At 40.9% G+C, this 24,543-nt stretch overlaps 2 protein-coding genes across 6 annotated transcripts in view; both read left to right on the top strand.

Moving 5' to 3' along the window:
- The first annotated feature begins 629 nt into the window (after nt 1–629).
- On the top strand, nt 630–9,004 carry C1GalTA (Glycoprotein-N-acetylgalactosamine 3-beta-galactosyltransferase 1). 2 transcript variants are annotated; one of them, XM_001355788.4, is made up of 4 exons: nt 630–920; nt 7,170–7,328; nt 7,389–8,278; nt 8,339–9,004. In XM_001355788.4, exons 2-4 carry the CDS (start codon nt 7,286–7,288, stop codon nt 8,576–8,578), a joined length of 1,173 nt encoding a protein of 390 aa, XP_001355824.2. In that variant the 5' UTR covers nt 630–920; nt 7,170–7,285; the 3' UTR covers nt 8,579–9,004. The 2 variants fall into 2 exon arrangements, with proteins under 2 accessions (XP_001355824.2, XP_033237037.1); XM_033381146.1 differs by lacking the exon at nt 630–920 and adding an exon at nt 6,203–6,293.
- A 1,003-nt stretch (nt 9,005–10,007) lies between these two features.
- Dpp10 (Dipeptidyl peptidase 10) overlaps nt 10,008–24,543 on the top strand; it is a 49,755-nt gene continuing 35,219 nt past the window's right edge. For 2 of the 4 annotated variants that reach the window (XM_001355787.4, XM_015181475.2), the window contains exon 1: nt 22,679–23,192. The gene's annotated coding sequence lies outside the window, so the exon portion shown is untranslated. Of the gene's footprint in view, nt 10,142–22,678; nt 23,193–24,543 lie in introns of those variants that run through there. The other 2 variants (XM_033381141.1, XM_033381142.1) reach the window with 2 other exon arrangements.

Here is a 24,543-nt window from a genome sequence, read left to right as displayed (position 1 = left end):
AATGAATTAAATTCTAAAGTGTAATATCTAATGCCTATTTTTGTCCATGTTTCTCTTCTTCCTTTCATTAATATTTTATTTATAGGCTTTTTCCAATCAGTCTTCACGTTGCCTTAAGGCTGCAGCCGGCTCTTTATGCCGGCAACGTTATTTTCTCTTATTTATTTTCCTCCCCTTTGTCATGCGCAGGTTTTGTGCTCTCTCTGGTTTTATCGCTATTATCACGCTCTCTGTGTCTCTCACGACAACAAAAATGTAGTGAGCCACCACACCTTAACCCATTACGGGCCGCTCCTAAACGGCTCGAACGATTTTGATGATATTCTGATATGCTTCCTATTCAAACATCTGAAATATAGTCTACTCGTATTACCTATTAGTTATACCTTCAAGGTATATATTAATACAAAAAAAATATATATATAGTCTGAGGCTTCTTCTTGTATTTTTATAATTTTTGACAATAAAAGATAAAAACAAAAAAAATGGAAAATTAAAATTTTCCAGAAAAATTCCTTACATTATTATCATAAAGAAATATATATTTCCGCCAAAAGATTTGCTTTGCCCACTGTGCATTGGCTCTAAATGGGTTAATCGGATATACTTTGAAACAAAACTGCTCGCTCTCTTCTTGGGTCAGAATTTCGCGCCATTCATTCTCTTTCGTCAGTTTCAACGCGCGAGATTTCGGCCCGTGAGCGTCAGCGGGTAGAAAATAATATTAATTAAATATATTAAGTGCCTCGATTAATACAAAATACGAGTACAAATCGCATGGATGACAGGCCAAGCAATTAGATTGAAAACCGAAAAACGTGAGTGCCATCAAAAGCAGCGGAGCGAACGAGTCCAAAAAGGACTGGAAGCGTCGTCCTGCGCGGGGCAAGCATGTGAGAGGATGTGCAAAAAATCAATTTGTAAGTAACGGCGACTGGTGCAGCAACAAAATCTCAATTAAAATGTACCTGAAATGATATTGGTGCAAAATGTGAAACCATTTTGTCAGCATAAAATTTCGGCTAAACATAAACCAGCGCGCGTTTTTAGTGTGTCAAAACAAAAGCAAAAAGGCAGAAATATGTACATATACATATATACACAAAAGTGCAGCCAAAAAGAGGGCAAAAGGTAAAAGCAACAACAATTTTGCATTCAGAGTAGCCGAAAAGTGAACAAACGGTAATAAAAATGTGAGATTCCAATTGGAATGCAAGTGAGCGCACGAAAAAGGAAGAGGGGACGACGTAGTAACGTTACCCTGCATTGAACTATGAGCACATCTACTCTATGATGGGACTTGTTTTTTGTGCTTTAATTTTAATTTTTTGTAGTGCATTGGTAAAAATAAGTGCATCTTTTTGTAGTGCAGTGTAACTTGGCGAACTTTTGTTGGAAATATAGTTTGTGCAACAGGTTGCAAATAAAATATTATTAATTTAAGCCAACCATCTGTTGCTTATATGCCCTATGCAGCTGCATCGATGCTCATAAGTGCTCGACGTAACTCAATAAAGACAATCAAATCAAAAATAATCTGTCTAGGGTATTCCATATTCGTTAGGCTCTTGTGTCTGTCTAGTTTTTGTTATTTTTAATACGCTGTCCGTCATTCCCGCAAACAGCTGCCCTTTGCCTCTCTCTTTCTCTCTCTGTCGCTCTGCAGTTGTCATTTCCGTTATGCGTTTTGTCTGCTCGCAACGCTGCCGGTGCTCCCTCCCCCATAAGTTCCCCTCGGTGACCATTCCAAGGGTGATTTGCCTTCGGCAGAGAAATGCATTTATTTTAATTTATTTGTGGTTCGCATGTGCTACTCGTACCGGGGGCGTACGAGCTCTCTCTCTCAGTCCCACTTCGGCTCTCTTTCAATTGCTGCACATGTGATTGTCTGACGCCTCTCCGATTAAGTGCTGTTTGTGCCTTGTTCCCATCATATTTGGACGGCACCCCATGCGGAGGACGGGGGAGTGAGGCTGCAGTACGATTGCAGTGGCGCAGAAGCTGGCACGGCACTGATAAGCGAGCATCTCTCTCTCAATAATTCTGCGCTTGTTGTTGCTTGTTGATTGATGTAGCCAAGGGCATACTGGGTCTCTTGGAACTTCGCACTGCCAGAGCTGACTCTCTGGGTGGAAGGTAATTACTACCATTAATAGGTATTTACTGCAACGTCGCATAGCGTTTGCGCAACACACATGCCCCATGCAATGCAAATACCTATCATTCAAAAGGCGGAAGAGCGATAACAGAAAAAGCAAAGCCCCAGAATTGTAGTTCATCAGCACTGAAGCTGTGTACGAGGGTGTCGTATGTTCCGTACACTGTATTAATCCACATTATTCCCCCCTGTTCCGCTGACGTAGCCCCAATTATTATCCAATTAAATTCGGACTTGAACATGTTAGCTAAGCGCCTGATTTGACTCGGAGCAATCCCCCATGCCAATAGTTCATCGCAATCTCAAGTGCCACGACTGCAATTGCCTCTTGAGGCACGAGAGGGTGTCCGATAGTATGTTTATTTCAAGATTAAACATATGTATAGAACCGCATCGGAGGCGGTTGTCTAGGTCATTGGGCTACTTTGTCAAAATACTCGAAAATTCATAACCTCTGACCCAATTCTGATTTCCCCCCAAGAGAGTTTAAACAACAGAACAGACACACCATCTAGAAGAATATCTTAATCGTTGGCAATAGATACAAACAACATTTCTGTCAATAATTCATTTAGAGAACCCCAAATCCAATCAATGTCCAGTTCCATTCTTTGTCACTGCTCTTGTCATCGTGACTAACATGATAAAGACACGATCCATCATGATATAGACATTACACAACTGGTTTCTATGATCAGCTAAACAAGCAATCATTAATTATAACAGACTTTTGAAGAAATAACTTTTCAGCTAGATTTGCGAAACATGTAATTGAATAGATGACTAATCTACCCTGTACTTGAAAGGGTATGTTGGGCTTCTGCTTTCAAGTAAATATCCTTACTGTTTATTTATATACAAATTGTCGGAAGCCCACAATCTCTATTCCCCAAACAAGTCATCGACATTAATGAAATTTTCCCTAATTATGGAACCGAAATTTAGTCCAGAAACGGATGCATGCCAGCCATATTTCTTTTTGTCGCTCGATAACAACACGAGTAGCCCTCCGCTGAAAGCCACAGTTCCACATTGATAACCAGCAACACATTGTATTGTATATATATTTTTTTTATTTTATCTGCAAGCAAAACAATTGAAAGTGAAGTTACATTAAACCGACCACTACACAAAACATTTTCATTTAAAATACTCATATGTTATGCTCCCAAAACAAAAAGAACCAAAAAAACCAGCAAAAATAACAGAATTGAATTGAAACTTGAGCGGAATCGTGGAGCGTGGCTGATTTTATTGCCCCAAGAGGAACGGCGGCGGCCAAACAAAACAATTAAACAATTGGTTTGGGTTCTCGTTTGCCCGTTTGCCCGTTTGCCGATTGCGGTTCTATTCGGTTCGGGTTTGGTGTTCAGGTTACGGGTTTGGTTATGAGCTTCGGTGCGGTGTAAACTGTCACGATAGAGTGGTCAGAGGGCAAGCGCCAAAAGCGAATCTATTAAACGAAATGACATAATAATATATCCATTTTCACTAAACACTCAGCCAACATCTGCCTTAAACTATGTTTATAAAGAGATTAATTGAAGAATGTTACTTTAATTTTTTTTGAATGGCTGTGCAGGGTATCTTTAAAGATAAAAAGACTTTTTACAGCTTTTCACTAAGATCCCTTCTTTTCCATAAAGTGATTTAAGAAAAATCGTATTATAAATGATATTAGATAATGTTAAGTGCGCTCATAAAAACCTTTATATTCCAATAAAAATTTAATCCGCTATAAACATTTTATCTATCCCCCTGCAGACACAAATTTGCTATATAAATTGTCAATGATAACACCCCGTGTTGGTATAATTGTGTGTGCATAAAAAATATTTGATAAATAATATATGTATGTACATGGTCAATGAAAGAAAGAAGTTCCAGTTGTATAAATTATAGGCACGTTGTCAAATGAGTTCATATTCGTGATTTGAAAATAGATAATTACATAATTTTCCCCTTTTTTTGCTGCCAATTTTCAATTGGAAGCTACTGCACTTATGGCGGATTAGATTCTAAAATTAGATACAATATATAGTATTTAAAAGGCGCGGCAGGCCTCCTTCGTCTGGTATCTAGAGATGACAGGCAAATTTTGTTACGCTGTTAAATTGCGTTTAATTGCTGGAAATGCATTTGCAGGAATGGAACTCGAAGTGGAACTGCAGGTCCGCTGGCATATGGTGCATGCCTAAATTTTGCATTTAATTCATTTGCAATTACAATTTCAATTGAGAACTGGAGGCATCAACGGAGGTCGGGGTGAGCATTGGGGCACCACCCACATTCTGCCATTGAATTCACACACACACACACACACACACACACACACACACAAACACATTCAACGAGACACAGGCACAAATTGAAATAATTTCTGCTCGGATGCGGTTCCATGGATTGCCTTTTAGGCTCAGGGTCCAAATCCTTGACCTGCTTCTTGGCCCTCCTCCACCTCCACTCGTATATGCGGGTATCTGAAACTATCAAAGTTATCGATCCGCAGCGGAACGGACACTAGTTTGGCCAATCCAAAGAATACCACCAGACCAATCAGAACTGTCAGAATCAGTTGTCCCAGGGCCACTGAAATATATTTATATGTATATAGTATGAAAACTAAAGCTAATTTATGGGTTTACTTATCGGAAGAACTTCCTTACCTTTGCTGGAGAGCCAGGGCAGCTGAATTTTAGATGATATCATTTCACTATGGCATCCGCATTGGAAATGAGCATTAAGACCTTTTTGGAATACGAGTTGATTCAAACGACACTCGAGTTTAGTGTAGAGCAGGCAGCTGTTCAAACAAAAATTACGTGTATGATCTATTGAGCTAAACCGATCTTACAGTGGTGTCTGGGAATAAAGTGGAAGCTGCTGGAAGATGTTGAATAGTGCCAGACTGAAGTATAGACGCGTTACAGGTGTAAAATGTGTGAGTGAATTCCTTCTCCCAGTAAATAGATCTCTGCAGAACCAATAAGTTACGCCTATAAAGAATAGCCTTGAACAAACTATATTGCTGAAGTTTTTGAGGGCAAGTTTCGTTTGGCAATCTATACCTAAACAGGAAACAGACCAAGTGTATTTCAATTGATAAAAACCAATTCCCAAAAATTGATTTGGTTAATAGATTCGTAATCGAATATGTATTAGACAACTTTGGCTTGCCGGCAAATCTTGACCCACAAAATGTGATTGAAAAATAGAACCATCAAACGTTATCGTTATGCATACTGCGTGCCAAACCTTATAATGATAAAGTGTAAATATAAAATAACGATAACGCTTAAGTAGTGGCTCATTGATAAGTCCCCGCCCCAGGCCCCAGGCCCAAGCCCAGGCCAAACCGCATACGCAGACCCATGTGATTCATCCAAAACAAAATCAATTAGTTTAATGACCAAACCATATAATATTATCGCGTTTTGGAAAAGGCACCAAAAGACGGTTGCCGAACAGAGTGTGTCTGCTTTTTCCTGCTGATAAAACTTACATTACGGAGCGGCAAAAGAGAACAAAATTCGTAAAAAGTGCAGTGGCATTTTGCTTAAAACTCCCTCTCATTCAATTCTCCGGTTGCATTCTTAAATGAAACGTTTCCTTGTCTGGCTCATGAGCTGCTTTCACATCAGCTATTGTTAAGACCTTAAAAGAAAAGTCTAGACATTTGCGAGTCGAGTTGTAAATTCAAACTGAATTTTATTCTAAAAATCAGGAGGTTCTCCACTTGTGTTTTCTTGTCGTATTAATGGGTTACAGATCTCTGTTTACACCAGTGCAGTCATAACTTGTATGTTATTTCTTTAGAGATCGGTGTTGTTACATGAGTTTATGAGTGCAATAATCTATTTATATTTAAACATTCTGCAAGGGCCGAAAGTGACATTGTATTGACGATAATATGTTCATGTTTGAACAGCTATACACATCTTAAATTTAAATTTTGAAGCGCTTAAGAGTTTATTATAATTTCTTGTTACAGCTGTTTTTGGCACAGCTGAAATTGTTAAAACAAAATAAAGTGCGAACAAAAGTGGTTACATTTCATCCTATAAATTGTCAGGCATCGAAGTGAAATTCAAGAAGTATCCAAAAGATACCCCTAGTATACAGCAGATACTCAAAGGTGCAGCAAGTGTTATACAGAAATTTCTCCTCAGACTAATAAAGTGCACAAGAAATATTCAAGAGATCGCTAATCTAATATAATGATGCAAATAATTGGTGTTTGATTTTAATTAAAATTAGCCCCATCATATTTAGCGTCACGAAACACCTACAGTGCTTGCAGATAAATATTATTTATGAATACCTAAATGAAACCCAACGAAACCTTAAAAAAAGGCCGACACCACACCTCTAAAAGTATTTCTCATTCAAGTGTCAAAAGTGTAATTGCCTTTGTTCGGAATTTGCTTAGGAAAAACTCAAACATAATGAATGTTTAGATAATTTTTGACGTTGTTTTGTTGTCTTTAAGTTTTATGACCCCAACTCGAAATTAGACAAATTTGCTGCAGATACTTTTGGCCATTCCATCGTTAAAGATGTTTACAAAGATTTCGCTCGCTCATTCACAAATACATCCATAGATAGTCCATATGTGTATCTATCTTTGAGTAAAGGCCAAAAAAAAAAATCAGCTGAAATTCCAGCTATCTGGAGAGGAAAACAGCGAAACGTGCATAGTTGAAATGAAACTGCAAATAAAAATGTAAAAAAATAAAAGTAAATAAAACTAAAATGTTTTATGAAATAAATATTTATCAAGCAGACGCGTGAATGCAATGAGCGACTCTCTGCGAAGAATTGTCACGTTTTTGCACGAGATTAACACAGTCTCAGAACGATGGAAAACCGAAAAAAGCCACAGCCAGAACAATATTCAGATAAATGACACTTGTTAATGAGCGACAGACGAGTGCAGAGTGCAGATGCCTCATAGTTCGGGGTTTCAATCTCTATATACACATGTTTCTATAAAGCAGATCTTGTATTGCAGAAGATGTAAGATAAAACCAAAGGGGAAATAAATCAACCAAAGAAGAAAATACCCCAAAAGTGGATTAACAAGAGATCCACCACTACCCCCGAACCGAATCCCAAAACTAAAGCCAAATGACTGCCAATAGTCTGCTAGGACGATCCATACTAAATGAAGGTGAGTTCTTAAACTATTCTGTTTTTGAATCCATAACTAATCCTTTCATCTGTCCCGTAGGACGTTCAAATAAACGATCTTTTGTCTCGCTGATTGTGGGCCTCATCGTGGGCTTCTGTCTGGCCGAGCTTTTCGTGTACTCCACGCCGGAACGTGGCGAATTTATGCCCTACGATGGTCACCGGCATGGCGATGTCAACGATGCCCATCACAGTCATGATATGATGGAGCTGCAGGGACCAGAGCAGGATGTGGGCACCCATGAACATGCTCATGAGAATGCCACCATTGCGGAGAAGCTGTACAGCGAGGTGCGGGTACTGTGCTGGATCATGACCAATCCGACGAACCACCAGAAGAAGGCGCGGCACGTGAAGCGCACGTGGGGGAAACGCTGCAATAAGCTGATCTTTATGAGCTCCGCCAAGGATGAGGAGCTGGAGGCTGTCGCTCTGCCCATAGGCGAGGGCCGGAACAACTTGTGGGGCAAGACAAAGGAGGCGTACAAGTACATCTATGAGCACCACATCAACGACGCCGACTGGTTCCTGAAGGCCGACGACGACACCTACACGATAGTCGAGAATATGCGCTATATGCTGTATCCGTACAACCCCGAGACCCCTGTCTATTTTGGCTGCAAGTTCAAGCCGTATGTAAAGCAGGGGTATATGTCCGGTGGCGCCGGCTACGTCCTCAGTCGCGAGGCAGTGCGTCGCTTCGTCGAGAAGGCCCTACCCGATCCCAAATTGTGCAAGCAAGACAACACCGGTGCTGAGGATGTAGAAATAGGCAAGTGTCTGGAGAATGTCAAGGTGCTGGCAGGAGACTCCCGCGATGCCAATGGACGGGGACGGTTCTTTCCTTTTGTTCCCGAGCACCATTTGATACCAGCGCACACAGAGAAGAAATTTTGGTACTGGCAGTACATCTACTACAAAACCGACGAGGCTGGTTTCTGAACCCTATTCGAATATTTATAGATTCCTAATGTGTTTCCACTCTTTTAGGGCTTGGATTGCTGCTCGGACAATGCCATATCCTTTCACTACGTCTCGCCAAATCAAATGTATGTCCTGGACTATCTGATTTACCATTTGCGGCCCTATGGAATCATCAATGCACCCGAAGCTCTGCCCGCAAAGCTGGGTGTGGGAGAGGTTATGCCAGCTCCAAAAGAGCCAGTGACTGAAACGTCCAGCGAGAAGGTGTCAAAACGATCCGCGGAAACTGAGACCAAGACACAGTAAATGATGAGAGGATAGGATGGCCCGCCCCCTGGATGTAGATATATATCTGTTGTATATAACTCTAAGCTATGCTAGCATTGCCATTACCATATCCATTTCCATTTAGACTACAAGTAGATTTGCCCTTCGCCTTAGTTAAATTTTCCCTTGCGTTTCCAATTGTACAAAATACCAAAATTATATATAATTAGCTATTATTTAGAGTCTGTTACTTTAGTTTCTAACTAAGTGTACTTTATATATTATATATATATTTGCGGAGCTATTCTTCTTCACTTAGTTATAATTCGATAAGATATCGCGGTTTGTGCCTAAATAATATTGCGATATTACGGTATTTCTCTTTGTTGTTTTGAAGATAAGGCCAAAAAACGACTATTTAGTTATATATTTCGATATAATACAATATCTTTCTTGTGATTGAGAGGCATTACGTATTACCATTTACAGTCTACTAGTTATAAATAATATTTAATAAAACGATATTGTATTAACAGAATATTGCATTTATTAAAATCTACATTTTATTCAAATACAAAAGGCACTCAAAGCACCATCTGTTGTTGCTCTCCGGACAATTCAATTGGTTGTGAACTTAGCTAAAAAGCAGTGTCAGCCGTCAACCAAGCAGTTTCGCCCTGCTATAAGCAGTGAACCAAGCAGTTTTATACCATTTACCAAGCAATGCAGTAAGCAGTTTTAAGCTGTTTTCAGCATTCCAACAAGCAGGATGGCCAAACTGTTCAGAGCAGTTTTTTTTGAATATACTTAGAATTGTAATAAATTTTTAATTTTATTTCAATATATGTATGTACATGTCTTGATTTTTTTATTATTCAATTTTTTCAGCTAAATTTAACCTGTTTTCAATCAATTTCCCAAAGAAATGGCTAACTTTTCAACCTAGGCCAGTAAGGCCAGTTAGGCCAAGGCCTAAATACTTGGACAACAATAAAACTGTCAAAACGTCAACCATTAAGCCGGAAATGTCAGCTTTCTGGACCACAAAGCGCGGTGCGGAACCCTATTTAATTGATTCGTGCTAAGTCGGCGCTGGCAGTCGCCTCACAGAGCCGGAAGACATTTTTGTAAGCCTCCCCCTTTTTCGTTGTGTAATCTTTGTATAAATAAATCTAACTAATACATATACATATATTTCAGGCAGCATTAACATTACCGCACACAAATCTTGTCCATCTATTATGCAAAATCCGCTTGCTGTGCGCACCCGGGAATTATTTATGCGACATTTTGTAACCGAAGAGGATATTTGGATGTTGTTGATTTTCGCCTATTCCTAATTGTGTATTGGAATGCATTTTCCTATGGCGGTACGCAATTAAAATTGTTTAATCTTTTTGCACTAATTTGATTATTGATGCACGTAATTTGTTGCTACTTCTGCAGGCAGTCGGTGGATCCTTGGGTTCAGCGATGTGTGCGGCAATTGAAAAACTTTTCCATTGGCATCCGGAAAAGTGTAAGAAAAGTGGAAAATTTGTTTACCGCCAAAAGGCAGAAGGCTGTATGCTCTGTATATGCCCTTGAAAGGGCCATTATCAGGTGAGTTATAGGTTTACGGGAGATGCATAAATAGGAAAAGTGCCAGAGTCTGCAGTTCTCTATCTTTAAACGCTCATAAGTATTGGGATTGGGATTTTAATCTCTCAACCTAAATGCATCTGTGCAAAAGCTTGGCAGGAATTTCCTTTGGCTGAACTGCGGCACAAAAGACTTGGGACTTTCTATTCAATTTTCATTCATTTGATGACGGGATTTTACTTACATAAGTAATGCAAGCTTTTGGATACTCTTCTTTTCTCCACAAGAACCCTGAGCTGAATGGAATTATATTCCTAAAAATTAAAATTTTTCTCTTCCCCTTTTTTTTATTGTGTTTCTTATTTTATTACACCTCCATCATGCCCCTAGGGTATGTTAGGGTATGTTAAAATATTTGTAATTTGCAGCAGATGCAACTTTTTCCCTATTCAATTTTTTGTGTCTCTGCTGCTGCCGTTTTTCCTCACTGAAGCGTTAATGAAAAACTTTGACATGGAATAAGAAACTGCAGCAGCAGCTCAGAACTCACGGCAGAAGTTCTCACGGCAGAAATTCAGGAAAATAAAGCAAAGGAAATGGAAATGGAAAGGTAAAACATGAAGAAAATCTGATGAAAGAATAACAAGGCGACTACGAGTGCGAGTGCGAGTGCTCGGGTATTCCCCCTGGTTCCATGGCGGTAACATGGCGTATGATTAATGCTGCCCAAAGCCTGGCAGACGCCTCAATGAAAATCAATTAATTAACGACAACAACAACAGGAGAAGGAGAAGAGGGAAACCCCGAAAGGGAAATGGAAAAACAAAAGGACACGCGCTCTTGTCTTCTCATGAATGAATCAACCATTGAATGAATGAATGAGTGTAATGACTCTTTCATTAAGCACTGGACCGTGAATAAAGCATTGAGCAGCCAGTCAGCCACCCAAACAGTGTGGCAGAGAGGCAGATCATTGGGGCACAGTGAGAGGCAGGAGCGGCAGCAACAGGAGGGCACTGCATAAATTTCCATTTAGTTAGACAAATGTGACAAAACGGAAATTGCAAACGGAGCACTTGGCAGCAGTTTCTCTCTCTCAGCAGCATTCCACTTCCTGTTGGCAGTCGGCTAGGAGTCCCAGAAGGCTGCCAGAAGCTGAAGCTGGCAGCCCATCCGAAGGATCCTCTCCTTTATTGGCATTTCGCAGCCTGGCATCTCTCCCCAGACGGTTAAATAAATGATGAACACGTTGAAGCATATTGAAATGTAATTCATAACGTAGCAGCATCGCATCGCATCGCATCTCGTGTCCTGTTGCTGCTCCATGACTCCTTCTCCGCATTTCCGACATTACCTCTCCCTTTGCTCGGTATGTGTCGTTCCGCATTGCGCATACGTTGCACAGGATACGCCATTGGGCTGGGGCGGCCACTCTTTTCCACATTGATAATTGAATTATGCAACGGCCAGAGCTGCCATTGTAATTCAATTATGAACAGAAAGTGACTCGACAATGCCACCTGCAATCTCAAGGAAATTTATGAACTTCCACTGAATGGCATGCCATAGATTCCTCAATATTTCATCTTCAGGTTAGGCAAACTCATGGTTTGTTTGCGGTTTGGCTTGGTTTCTCTCAGTAATTTGGTTAGTGTTTTGTAATTGAATGTTTCGCCTTCTTTGGCATCAATTAAGCCATGCGGTTAGGCAAATTTATTTACTACGTGACGTGATGCATTGCATGTAAGGGATCCTGTAATTACGTTTTCAATAATTTAAAAACTGTAAATCGACTAATGAGGTTTTAAACTGGTTAAGTAAATTAATGATCTGCTAGTAATGGCAACACTTAAATTCCAAATTTAATGCCATGCCAACCATGACTGTTTTCTTCCCAATGCATTTGGGATTTCCTTGCCACTTTCTTTACCACTTTAAAAACTGAAGTCCTTACTTCAAAAGGTATTCACAAATCAATGGACTGCCTTTCCTAAGTGATTTTATTACTCTTTCCTTTAGAACTTCCTTCAGAGAACAGATTAAATTCATATTTGTAATCAAATTATAAAAGTTTCAGGCAATAATCACTTGAATTTTTAAACATTAAAAAGTTTTGCACTTGCCATGGCATTTTTATCTTCGAAAAGAATCTTGATTGGCCAGTAGCAAACGGAAACTGAAACTGAAACTATTTAAACAGTCATCAATTTTGTAATGGAATTAAAAATATCAATTAAAATTTCACCAGCAAAAAGGGGCTGTGGGGCTGGTTATTTACTTGCATTTTCTCGTAATCCATTGGGGATTGAGTGGCCTTTTCAGTTTAAGTTCTTGACATATCGGCTTGCCACACATCTCTGACTCTGTGGAGAGAGGATAAGCCTTAAGTTTTGGTTCTGCCTCTGATGTCCGTACTTGTAGTTTCACTTTCGCCCAGCTGTCTTGGCCTACAGCCCCGCACATTCTATTGGCCCCTAACTGAAAACTTTCATTGGCCACTTTTGGGTTCTGATTTCCTTCTTTTTGGGTTTTTTTCTTTTTTCCGCTTCTTTCTTCTTCGGTTTCTGCTTGTATTACGCGCTGACAAACTTTATTATTTCGCTAAAAACTTTTTAATGACAAAATCAAATTGGTGCAGGCCGGTACAAAAAAAAAGTTGTGGCCAAGAAAAGAAGGAAGCCAACAACTGTCGCTGTTTGCCATATAATTTGGGGCTTATTAAAGTGAATCAGCAGAGTCCTGGGGCAGATGTTGAAAAATTAGAGGACATCATTTCATGTCAACTGCACTGTGAACGAATTGAATTTGATTTAACGCACGACATGAGCAGCAAAATTAGCTCTCCTCAAAGTGTTTCATGCCACATTAAGTTGCAACTACTTACCATCCAAATGCTCCTTTTCTCGGAGTGAACGCCCAGAGGACCATACATTCTTTCATGAATGAATCATTCTTTCATTGTGTGGCAGTGGCATACAAAAGTGTCGGGCCATCAAGGATATTGAATTTAAAGCTCAAATGTTTATGTTTATCGATTATTCGATACACAAACACACACACGAATACACATATAGTTTTTCTTTCATTGATGAAGCATTTTTATGACACAGCAGAGAGTGGGGACAGTGCGGTACAGAAGTATATATGTACAAAATGTGCCATGAATGTGCTTCGACTCTTAAAGTATTTGTTTGTCGATGATTTCATTTAATCTCTAATCCCCAATTCTATCTTATACCAAGATAAACCAATAAACAACAAAACATATGGCCTAATTTTTCCAATAAACTCTCAATCGTTACTATATATAGCCGGCCGGCTTATAGCTGCGAACCGCACTGTAGACATGTGAGGAATGGACGGTCAAATGGTTATGTGGTCGTTCCATCAAATGCCCCGACAGCCGAGTGCTGGTAGGAGGAGGAGCGTCCATCGAAGACATCGAAGTGGATGAGTTCTTGCGAGGGTGTCGTCGGTTGTGGCTTCGTCCATCCCCCCCTTAATGGCCGCAGCACCATCTCTGGAAGCGGGGATAATTGCAAACTATTTGTCCGGACCCCACAGAAAGAAAAAGGTTTCTCCCTGGTGTAGAAATAAGCCGGCCCCCATAAAATCGAAACTAAAATGCAATTTTTTAGTGAATTAATGTGCTGGGAAGGATTGGAAGGTTGCCATGCCCAAACAGGCATTACCATCAATCAAAGGCTTGTCAATTTAGAGGGGGAACAGGGCAGAGTCAGGGGCGGAAAGCTACATGTTGCAATGCAAAATCAATAAAGAGGAGGAGGGAGGAGGATGGAGGAGGAGGTGGGGCCCTGTGACTCATTTATTTAAACAATCAGTCCGGAAGCCGAGCCAAATGTGACTCAAAACTACATTTGTTAGACCCGTTTAAGGGGGGATATTTTCTATCTTTTTTCCATTTCTTTTTATGCTTTGTGTACCCTTGTAGAGGACATAACGACGTTGAGGAGAGGTTGGCAATGAGGGAAGAGAGTATTTTCAATTGCTTTAACTATATTTTTGATTAGAATCAACAATAGATCCCACTGCCTCTCGTTCCCACGCGAACAAGTCTTTCAGTTTCGTGGATATATCATCTTGAGGTACTTTTCATGGCAATCATCGCTTAATCATCGCCAATCTATGTGGGAAAACTGTTTTTATTTTAATGACATTCCAATAAAAATCGCATCCCTATTAAGTTTTGTATTCATTGAAATCCTGTATCCATTCGGAGGGTATCTACAACTTCGTCTCCAAATCTGTCTTTCCTGCCTCTTTTTTGGAAGGTTTTTTGGTTTTTCCCACATGTGTCCCCCACCCACTTTTGGCCATAAATCTTCTTGAGGCTGACACACAGAGGAAAGCAAAAAGTTGCAAAATTTTCGTCAAGACTTGTACTCGTATTTGTGTTTTGGCATATGATTGATGTTGCCCAAAAAGGGATGCAAAGAAGGGGTTTCTCCTGAGTGGCGGGAAGGGGCTTTGGTTTGCCTTTAATTACTCGAGTGTTGCTAATTTAATTAAACACAGGCCATCAACAATTGGAAATGATTATCTGTGAAGGGAAAATATGCATTCTTTTGCGCACAACAAAAGCTAATGAGTCTTTCGTTGGTCGGTTTTTCCCACTTTGTCCCTGTCTGTGGCAGGCTTACCAGCAACGGCACTCCAACTGACGCTGAGAAATTGCCAGAGCCATGAAATTAAAAATAACTCAAGCAAAAATTCTCGAGAAACAAAAGCAAAACTGGCAATTTATGAAGCCCCTGCTCTGCTCGTGCGCCACCTCGACACCCCCGGCCGAAGCCTGTTCTTGGCCCAAAGCAAACACAAAAGGCTTAAAGTATTGTTAACCCAAAAGAGCCCAGATTTCTACCTCTCATTCTCTGGTTCCTCTGGTTCTGGTTCTGGCTCTGGTTTCTCCCTCTCTATTCTTAAACAAAAGCTGGCCAAAGCAAAAGCAAACGAAAAATTCGTTAGTACGTTGATTTATCATCGACAGTTCTCGCTCGCTTTCTCTCTCCAAATGCTCTGGGGGCTTCAATGGGTGCTGGATATGGGCCAGCAGGGGCTATTGCTTTGACATCCTGCTCTAGGTAAGTTCCCTGCGCCACAAAGTAATTCAATAACAGCCAAGTAGTCGGCCATTGTGGGACAAAGGCGTACAGAATGCGAGTAAATTGTGATATAAATCAGAAAATAGCAAAAAAAAAAAAAAAAAAAAAAAGGGAAAAGAAGGATCAGCAGGAGCTAGAAAGGAGAACCATAAAAATATCCCATGTTGGCAACTGACAGGCGGCACCACTGCGCCATCCACACAAAACAACAGCCAGGAAAAATCTGAAATTGTAACTCGTTAGAAGTTTTACTTCGGTCACAGAACCCGAGTCGAGTCTCAACCGAAATGAGTAAAAGGCAACAAGCAAAAATCAAAGGAGTCTTTCTGGCTCTCGGGATGTTTGACCAGGCAACGAGGTGGGGCTAAGCAGTTTTGGCAGAGATATTTTACACCCCAGAATTATACCAATATGGGGTTTAATTAAAGGAAATACGAAAAATTCTATAGAATTAAGAGCCTTAAAAAAGGTTTGCTTAAAAAAAAATATATAAAAGGATTTTTATTGATATTTGAATTTAAAATAGAAAGAGGATTAGGATCTTCCAGAGAAAGTTATCTTTGATTAGGAACAATATTTTTAACGAATTTTTTATTCTGTGGAAAGGGAATCAAATTATCAATTTACTATTTATCTACTTAATTTTCATTATACTCTCTTCTTCCATATACCATTTTCTCCCCTCCAAAACACTTCAATCTGCCCTAATTCTTTGCCAAAAAACAAATCCGCAGCAATTTGTCTTACCAAAAAAAGAATATTATTTAAATGTCTGTTAATAATTGTCCATAGTATATCATACATACATATATGGGTAGTCCCATATATGTAGTGTTGATGAATGGCCCTAAAATGAACTTTAATTAAATTTTCTCAACCAAAACAGAAAGTCATAAATAAGTTGAATAGCGGACACCATGGGCCGTATGCGTGATGGCGGTCGAACAGTAGCACAAAAATTATAATTAAAACTTGTTCAAAGACACATACACATATATCGTATATCCGTATAAATATATGTATATTCTTTGCTTGCTTTGTTGCATTTAAAGTTTGACAGGAGAGGTCCAACAAGTGCAACAAAAATAGACGGACGAGAGTGGAAACAGCTGAAAGTCGCACAAAAGTAGGCAACACTTACACGAATAGACCTCTAGTTGTGTTGGGCATACATGCATATGTATATGGATGTTTGGCATGAATGGAAAAGTTTATGTAGCACTAAAACAACAAATCAAACAATGGCTGTGCTGTGCTGTGCTGTGTGTTCGGCAGAGTGTATGTGAGATGCTCCACTCGGGGTAGGGTTAGCGGAGTGTTTTGAGGATTGGGTGGAGATGCAAATGTTTCTGTTAAACTTTCTTTAATAAATAACAACTCAATTTCTGGCCAGAAGAATGACCAGCAAAACCAGCACTTTTCTTCTCAATTTCGAAAAAGCCAATCGCACTGCATTTAAAATGCACAGACAGACATCCATTTAGAGAGACGTCTCCTCTCCAGTATCATTTGCTTGTGCATCCCCATATTTGCTGTTGCTCGTATCTTTTGTGGAAATCCCTTACCCTCCATCCTAAAATATTTTCGTTGTGGTTTCTCGTTTTCATTTCATTTTGGACACCAGACTCTAGCCAGGACACACACACGACAGCCATATTTTGCTCCGTCTGTTGTTTGTCCTTTGGCTCTGGTTCTGGCTCTCGCTCTGTGTCTTTCCTGTATCGTACACTGGTTTCCACAGTTGTCCCAACGTGTTCCGTGTTCCGTGTTCCGTGTTCCTCTGTGCCTGTTCAAACAAGCAAAGTGACATATGTTTGCCCCGTTTTGGCCGAAAAGCACTTGGGCCAGAAATGCTTTCTTAGTGGCTTATGCGTAACTTTCCAGAGAGAGCACTCGCAGAGCAGAGTTTACGGAAAATTGCATTTACCTTTGGGGAGTAAAAAATGCATAAAACTGTGCGCTTTGCTTTCAAATCAATAATTGAATACAAAACTTTTCTGCCAACATATTTTTGAGAGAGAGAAATTCGGTTTTCTGTTCTGTTGTGGAATTTAATTTTGCATTTGTTTTCTGATGGTTGTGTGTGTGTGGCCGACCAGCCTGTGGCCAATAAACGTGACACGGCCACGTTCCCTGGCTTTCCGGCTTAAGTCTTTATGTAAATATGTCCCATCCATTGCCCTCCCTCTCTATGTGGCTGGCCTGGAGCTGGGCCTGGGGCTGGGGCTGGGTCCGGGGATTGTCTCCCACATTTGCTGCAGCTTGAGAGCCTCCGGCAGCAGACCCTGTGGCAGCTGCAGCAACATTGATGCACGTACGACCATAAATAATCGCCGGAATGGGCCTGAGAAAGATCCCCAAAATTGTGTTAGCCCCCAGGGCTAAATGGCACTAACATTGGATTTGTGTCGGTTAATAATCCGCCGAGGAATGGTGCGAGTAGGTTCGTGATTTCAGGGATTATCTCCTCCTAAAGTTGAACTTTAATTTGTTGACAATCCTTTTAATTTGTTCACTTACTTAACTGCATACAGCTGTCAGGTCCCTGGAGCCAGACACTACACAATGTTAGACACAATTAAGCTTTAATTAGAAATAACTTGAGGGGTTCGAAGGAAAACGAACAGGAACAGGGGGGCTCCCAACGAAGCAAAGAACACTGCATTTTCCACTTCAGAGCAGCAGATCGCAGCGGAAGCAGTAACAGCAGTTGGGTTTATTTTTGTGGCTGCCATGTGGTACTATACTGTATAGTATATACACATCTGTATTCTATATAGACAGAGCCTTCTCGGCGTCGTATATTTGTAGAGCATTTGCACACATGTCGGGGCAGGGGTAGAGGGAGATGCTTGGCATTGTCAGACATGGGATTGAAAAGTTAATTTGCAATTGAAATTGCAAAAATAGAAAATGTCGACCGAAATTCACTTAACACACAGCTCCTTGTGCTCCTCCTCACAGACAAGACGAGCCGAGATGGTACCACTTAGATATATAGTATATATATCCGCTTGTCCATCCATGTCCATTCATTGTCCTTGGCTTGGGCTTTGCGCTGCAATCAAAACCGGAAGCCAAACTTAATTCCGGCCAAGTTTTGCCATCATTTAAGCATTTATAATCGCAAAATGTTGCTGCATAAATTAGACAAAAGGCATAAACTGCCAGAGTACAGTCACTGCTGATTGTATGCGCATAAATTGAGCTAAATTGCGCTGCCAGCTAATTATTATGCGACGGTCCAGTAGAGTCCAGCTCCAGTACCCCTCTGCAGTGCCTCTACCCTCAGCCGTGACCTCACTCAACGGGGGACCAGCGGAGGAGGAGCAGAAGAGCCAGCTGGATTAACTCTTGATTAGGCAGTTAGCTGCCGCTTCTGGAATGGAAGTGGAAAGGAGTGTCGTGGAGCGTTATAAAAGCGGCAAAAATAGAACTCATAAAACGTTAATTGTCAGTAAATAGAGCTGCAGCTTGACCATAAAACTCTTGCAATGAAAAACGAAAGGGAATAAAGTTTCAGCTGCAATGCGAAGAATGAATACGCTTTTGGGAGATGAAGAAAGGATTGTGCTATGAGACATTGTAATGATAAAGAGCACATAAGTACTCCAATACGGAAAATTGACGTAGGAGAATTGATGTGAGACGCACATATGTATTTATTAACCTTTTCTATGGGTAATATTCATGGTTTTTAGTAGGTACACAAAGGAAATACTCCTGTTTCAGATGTTAAGTATCTGAAATATATACTCTGTACTTCGTATTGTATAAAAGTACCTTCTGTTTCCTTTCGTATTATATATATCGCTCTGATTTCTCCACCATTTCCCAATATGACATACATATGAACCATTCGCCAAATCCCCCGATAATTTCGTAGCCACCCCTGAGAGGGTATAATCGTTCCCGTTGATTCCGCAATTGTTGGCCTTAATGACACATTCAAGGGAGCTTTTGGCATTACGCATCGGTGTTAAGCATTGCTCATAAAGAGCAGCTTTTATCATCGCTCTATTTGCAGCACTTGGATAGCAATTGGGTGAAGAGGCGGGAAATAGTTCTTCCCCCTCCAACACCGAGTGCAGTTTCTGCTTTATTCATTTATGATAAATTATTGCATGAACTTTTCATTGGACTTATTAAAGGACAGGGACAGAGCAGGCGGGGAGAGCTGCCAATAATAGAACATAAGCTGGGGATAATATTCAAATTGACTGGCCAGCCGCAGTTCATGGTTGAACAACGACAATTAAGCCAAATGTGTAATTATGAAATAAATTATCGGGCAGCCAGAGCGAAGCCAGATAGCAGCTGCTGCTGTCGGGGATTCAGGGAATCATATGTACTCAGGATAAATGCAAATTTCGAGCTCTCAATCCCCTGGATTGGGTTCTCTTGCTATCATTTACATCAAAGACCTATCAGTGCCTACGCTGTGCGAGTGCCAATCATTTGAAAACCAAAACTTAAAGCAATCAAAAACCCCAAAGAAAACAAGAAGCCCCTCCCCAAGCGAAACGGGGAAAATGGGAAGCCTAAGAATACCAAAAGAATGTGCGGAAAACACTGAAGAAAACAGAACAATAAATGAAGGGAGGAAGGGATTTGATGGCATGGCATGGTAGCGCATGGCAAGGCTTGGCATGGGGTTGGTGAGGAATGCTGGGGTCACATGGCAGAAAGGATTACACGTGGCTGGGACAAGAAATCCCCGCTTGGGCCACTTGGGCACGCTGTTGGCGGCTCCTTCACCGGAACTGCCTGGCCAAGCAAAAGACAAAACAGAATCAGCCAAGAAAATGGCGACTGGGGACCCGGAAATGCGATAGCCAGAGAGCAGTACAGCACAGATACAACCACAAAAAAACCAAATACAAAAATGGCGCAGAAACACGCATGATGTTAGGGCCTAATCACAGCTGATTCGGACAGTTCTGGATTTGATTCACAAAACGGATTTCACAGATCTAAGAGGAGGAGAGCAGCACACACCTTTAAAGATACTTTATCCAGCTGCCAATAGATTTAAATGGTTTTCTATAATTTAATAAGGCGATAGTGGCAAGAGAGAGAACCCACAACGAATAATGTTGATGTGTGGGAGGAACATTTTATTGCCTTTGAGACAGCTGTTGCATTTTATCTGATTGGCAAAGTGCCAGTGAGGCGTAAATGTGGAATGATGTAGTCGCAATCATTCGAGAATGTGGACGATGAAGTGTAGTTTAAAGATGTTGCTATTTAATTCAGTAACTGAACAATTTAAAGAGAATTTATGGGAAACTTTAGCGGTATATCCAAAGTACAATATACTTTTACATTCCTTGCCATCTAATGCTGCAGAATCCACCGAAATCCCCGTGATACCAGTTCTCAGAACACACTCCAGCCTCCCAGAACTGCGAACAGATGAAAAAACCTGTGGAAATGAAGCTTAGCCCAATGGTTTCTCTTCCTCCCACCCCCACGAAAAAAAACCCACCCCCAGCTAACCGTCTGAACCAAATTTCGAGGAGAAAATCTGTGCTCCCATTTGGGAGCAGCGCACAATTTCCGGTAACAAGCAGAGCTAACGTTAACTCCACATAAAAAAAAAATATGTGCGAAATTGCTGTACAACATTCCGCTTGCCATTTTGTTGGGATGGGATGATGATGATCTCTAGTGCCGCCGCTCGTTATGCAATCAAAATGCAATTAGCAAAGAGAGTTAATTAATTGCATTTTTACATCACACAAACACACACGCACACACATGGCAGAAGGAGGGAGAGGCACACGCAGACATCCTTCCAGCTAGATGAAGTTTTGCACGTGTATACTTTAGTGGAACACGTGTAAAATCAACATGTTGCGCCTTGGAATATGTAAATATACGTTACCCGTACCCGTTACCTGCGCCATACACACACATATTCACTTCCATAGACTATGTGATACCCCCCACACCTCTCTCTCTCTCCCTTCTAGTTGAGACGACTGCCTGCAGCTGAGAGTCATACCCACACACCTCTCTCTCCCATGAACACTGGGTCTAATATTTATACGAACACACATCCCCTTCAGGGCAAAGTTTGCTCTTCAATAACTTAGTATGTGGCCTACAAAGTGTTCACAAAACAGTTTGATTACTCAATAATGCAATTTTAATATCGAAATTAATATTTTGTGAGGCAAACTCTAAAATACTCAGCAAATCATGCGTGCATTGAACTTTTTACAGAAATTATTCGTTGCACTTGAAAATATATTGCTTATAAATTATACCATAATTATGGAAATTAATTTATTATATTACGAGTAAAATATCGGACGACGAAACAAAAACTATCCTATATATTATATACAATATAATAGAGACTCTGTTGTTATTATTATCTGGTTTAAATATTAATAGGTATCTTATTTTATTTTGAATTTTTTGCACATGATAACTGTATCCTTCCCTGCTGTTGGAAGTGGGCGAATAAGTGTAAGACTCAGTGTGCAAAATATACACGCACGAATATGTACAAATATTTCTTCAACAAGTTTGCAGTGTGTCTGATTTTTGAATTTCTCGACTTTAGGGCCCCCTCTTCTCCCTGCTCCCCCCTCACCGAAATTCAGAGAAAATGTAACAAAACAAACAGTTAAACAAACGCACATACTACTCGTAATAGACACACACACACACACTCACCCACTTAGCGTGCTATCTCTGTCTCGTACGCTCCTCTCATGGAAAAAAAAAACTTCTACTCCAACTGTACGTACGCTGCCCCCCACTCCATCGCACCTAAGTGCTCTGTGCCAGTCTCTCCGCGTGCTTCTGCTTTTTTTATTTTTTTTGTTCTTCAATTTGTTTGTAAAAATAAAACTGTTATTTGTGAAAGCGCTCTCTCCGACGGTTCGTTCTCTCAGTAAAAGTAAAGCGAGCCTTTTTCTCTCTTTCACACTGCAAGAAATTATTGAAGGCATAAAGAGGAGCCGAAACACTGGGCGGAAATGATATGCCAGGGGGAAATTATTCTACTATGCAGGAAAACTCTCATTTGAACTAAAGTAAGCTCCTTTCAGTATGAAAATATCTATAGCTTATTAGCTTATTTTAATAAATTATTCAAGCATGATTGTATATTAGTTATTTTAGTATATTATTTTATAAATTTATTGTGATGATTCATGTGTTCCCCGCACGTGACTTTCATCCCTTTCTTCTCATATTCCACACCACAGTGCGCCCCAGCTGGCTTTTGCTTTTGCCTCTACGTATACGCAACGTGTGCAGAGAGCACAACAACAGTTCAAACGAAAGAGAGTCGGCCAGCGAGAGAGATAGAGAAAGAGAGCCGTGCGCTCTCACTGCCGCAGTATTGTTGCTGCCCGAGTCAGGCGGCGCGGCCTGGCCTGGCCTGCCTGGCCGCATGGACTTTTCCAGGGGTATTTCATCTGTGTGCCAATCTCGGGCCCCATTCAGTTTCATCTGAGACTTTTGGCGCAGCGGTCGATACACAGAGGGAGAGAGAGAAGAGAGAGCTCCGTTGAACAGGGCCCCAAGAATACGAGAAACTCAAGCAAAAACCCCGTGGATGAACACCAAAGAAAATCGAAATTGAATATTTTTGTGGACAAAAAATATCTATAAACAATAGAAGTAATAGAGAAAGTGGAACGAACTCGAGTGTGTTGTTGCTTAGTGTTGTGCTGCTGCCAGAAGCAAAAAGGAACTTGAGTGGAGTGTAATGCGGTGTTGAGGAGGCTCTGGGCTCTGCATTTTGCCGTCGCTAATTGTACATACGGTCCCGTACGCAGTGCAGCTGACAGGCGACCATCAAAAAATCTGCCCAGAAGGAGAGAGCCCTCCTTCAGTCCGCCCCCAAATTCTAATCCCGGGAAATTGTTGGCCTGCCAAGCCTCAAGCTGGGCGATTACCGCAAAATGACACGTGTCAGGCGCATTGTGGTGAGTGAAACCCCCCATGCCACCCCACACAGAAAACCGTACTTCTTCCTGCCTTTAAAATTAAACACTTTAAACGAAACGAAACAAAATTCCACCCAACACAAAAAGCACAGACATATTTCACCGAATTTTTGCGGGAGATACTCTCCTCCTGTAGCATGCCTTTTGCCTGTCTCTGTCCCTGTCTCTCTGCCAAATTGAATTTCGCATTTTAACGCGTTTGCATGCTAACTCTGTATCCTCCACGAATATCCTCTAACCTCTAACCCCCAGCACCAAACCTACTTCATCCTTCATCCTGCTGCTGTCTGTTCTTCTGCCCCTCAGTGAGTAATTTTACTGCTAATTTTATATTTATTTTCATTTTCCATCGAATTTTGCGCTCTTTGAACTTTTTCCAACATTCATCGATGGCGCTGCTTGTCGACATCGAACGGACTCTGCCGTTAATTCTCTGTTGCCGCAGGATATTAAGCGTCAGCTTTTTGACCTTGTCGCGAGGGGCAGTGTTAGACCTCTATCCAGAGGGCAGAAGCTTGGAACAGTTGATCCTGATTGTTGGGGAATATTTAATGTAATTATTTGAAAGGTAATTCTTAGATCAGGTAGAATTTATTCTCTTTTTTTGTGGGTAGAGTTGATCAATCAAATAGGGAAGATGCCCCAGATACGATATGGGTAGATTGACCACTCAAGTGGAGGTTATATATCATATCTGTTGGGAATATATCTTCCAGTTGAATACGAATTGGAGTATAAATAGATTTGAGTGTTTCAGAAACATTCTGTTCCATCTGGAGCCAATATGAGGCTGGATTAAACAGGAGATCTCCCAGAAAGGCTTCATATTTTTGAAAATATTTCATCTATTTCGTAAATACTGCTGCAAAAGTATCTCCCAGATACCCTCAAGGTAAAACTCGCCCTCCATCGATAACCAATATGCTCAATCAACGGGCAAATACTTAGGGTAGCTGGTCACCTTCTGTGTGGCTTGGCACGAATTTTTATTTTACGATTATTGCCTCCTGAAAATGCGAACCGACATCAGCAGCAACAACATGCACGTGATGTACAGAGAATCGGACCCCTGTGTGTGTGTGAACGGGGGCTTCCCTTTTATGCGTTTACTGGCCCAAATTCTTGAGGTTAAATTCAAGCCCAGAAACAGGAGCAGACAGACCAGACCAGACCTTATCACCATCTCTACTGGCACTGCGAAAAGCCAAGTTTGCTGCCAAAAACAGACAGCGGAAGCCCAAAGAAGGAAAGAAATCTCGCATTAATTTCCAAACAGTCTTTATCTAAGCCTTGAATTTGGCCAACTTTTTGGCTTGGCCAGCACATCCTC

The sequence above is a fragment of the Drosophila pseudoobscura genome, chromosome 4 (genome assembly GCF_009870125.1).
Source record: "Drosophila pseudoobscura strain MV-25-SWS-2005 chromosome 4, UCI_Dpse_MV25, whole genome shotgun sequence".
Lineage (NCBI taxonomy): Eukaryota > Metazoa > Arthropoda > Insecta > Diptera > Drosophilidae > Drosophila > Drosophila pseudoobscura.
Note: the sequence above shows the minus strand (reverse complement) of the source record. Positions and strands in the feature narration are given on the sequence as shown.

What these genes read in the sequence shown, in the direction of transcription:
- C1GalTA (XM_001355788.4), top strand. Translation starts at nt 7,286, where the DNA reads ATGACTGCCAATAGTCTGCTAGGACGATCCATACTAAATGAAG. An exon ending in ACGATCCATACTAAATGAAG is followed by an intron (nt 7,329 to 7,388) that starts GTGAGTTCTTAA and finishes TCTGTCCCGTAG; the next exon opens with GACGTTCAAATAAACGATCT. An exon ending in TCTACTACAAAACCGACGAG is followed by an intron (nt 8,279 to 8,338) that starts GCTGGTTTCTGA and finishes CCACTCTTTTAG; the next exon opens with GGCTTGGATTGCTGCTCGGA.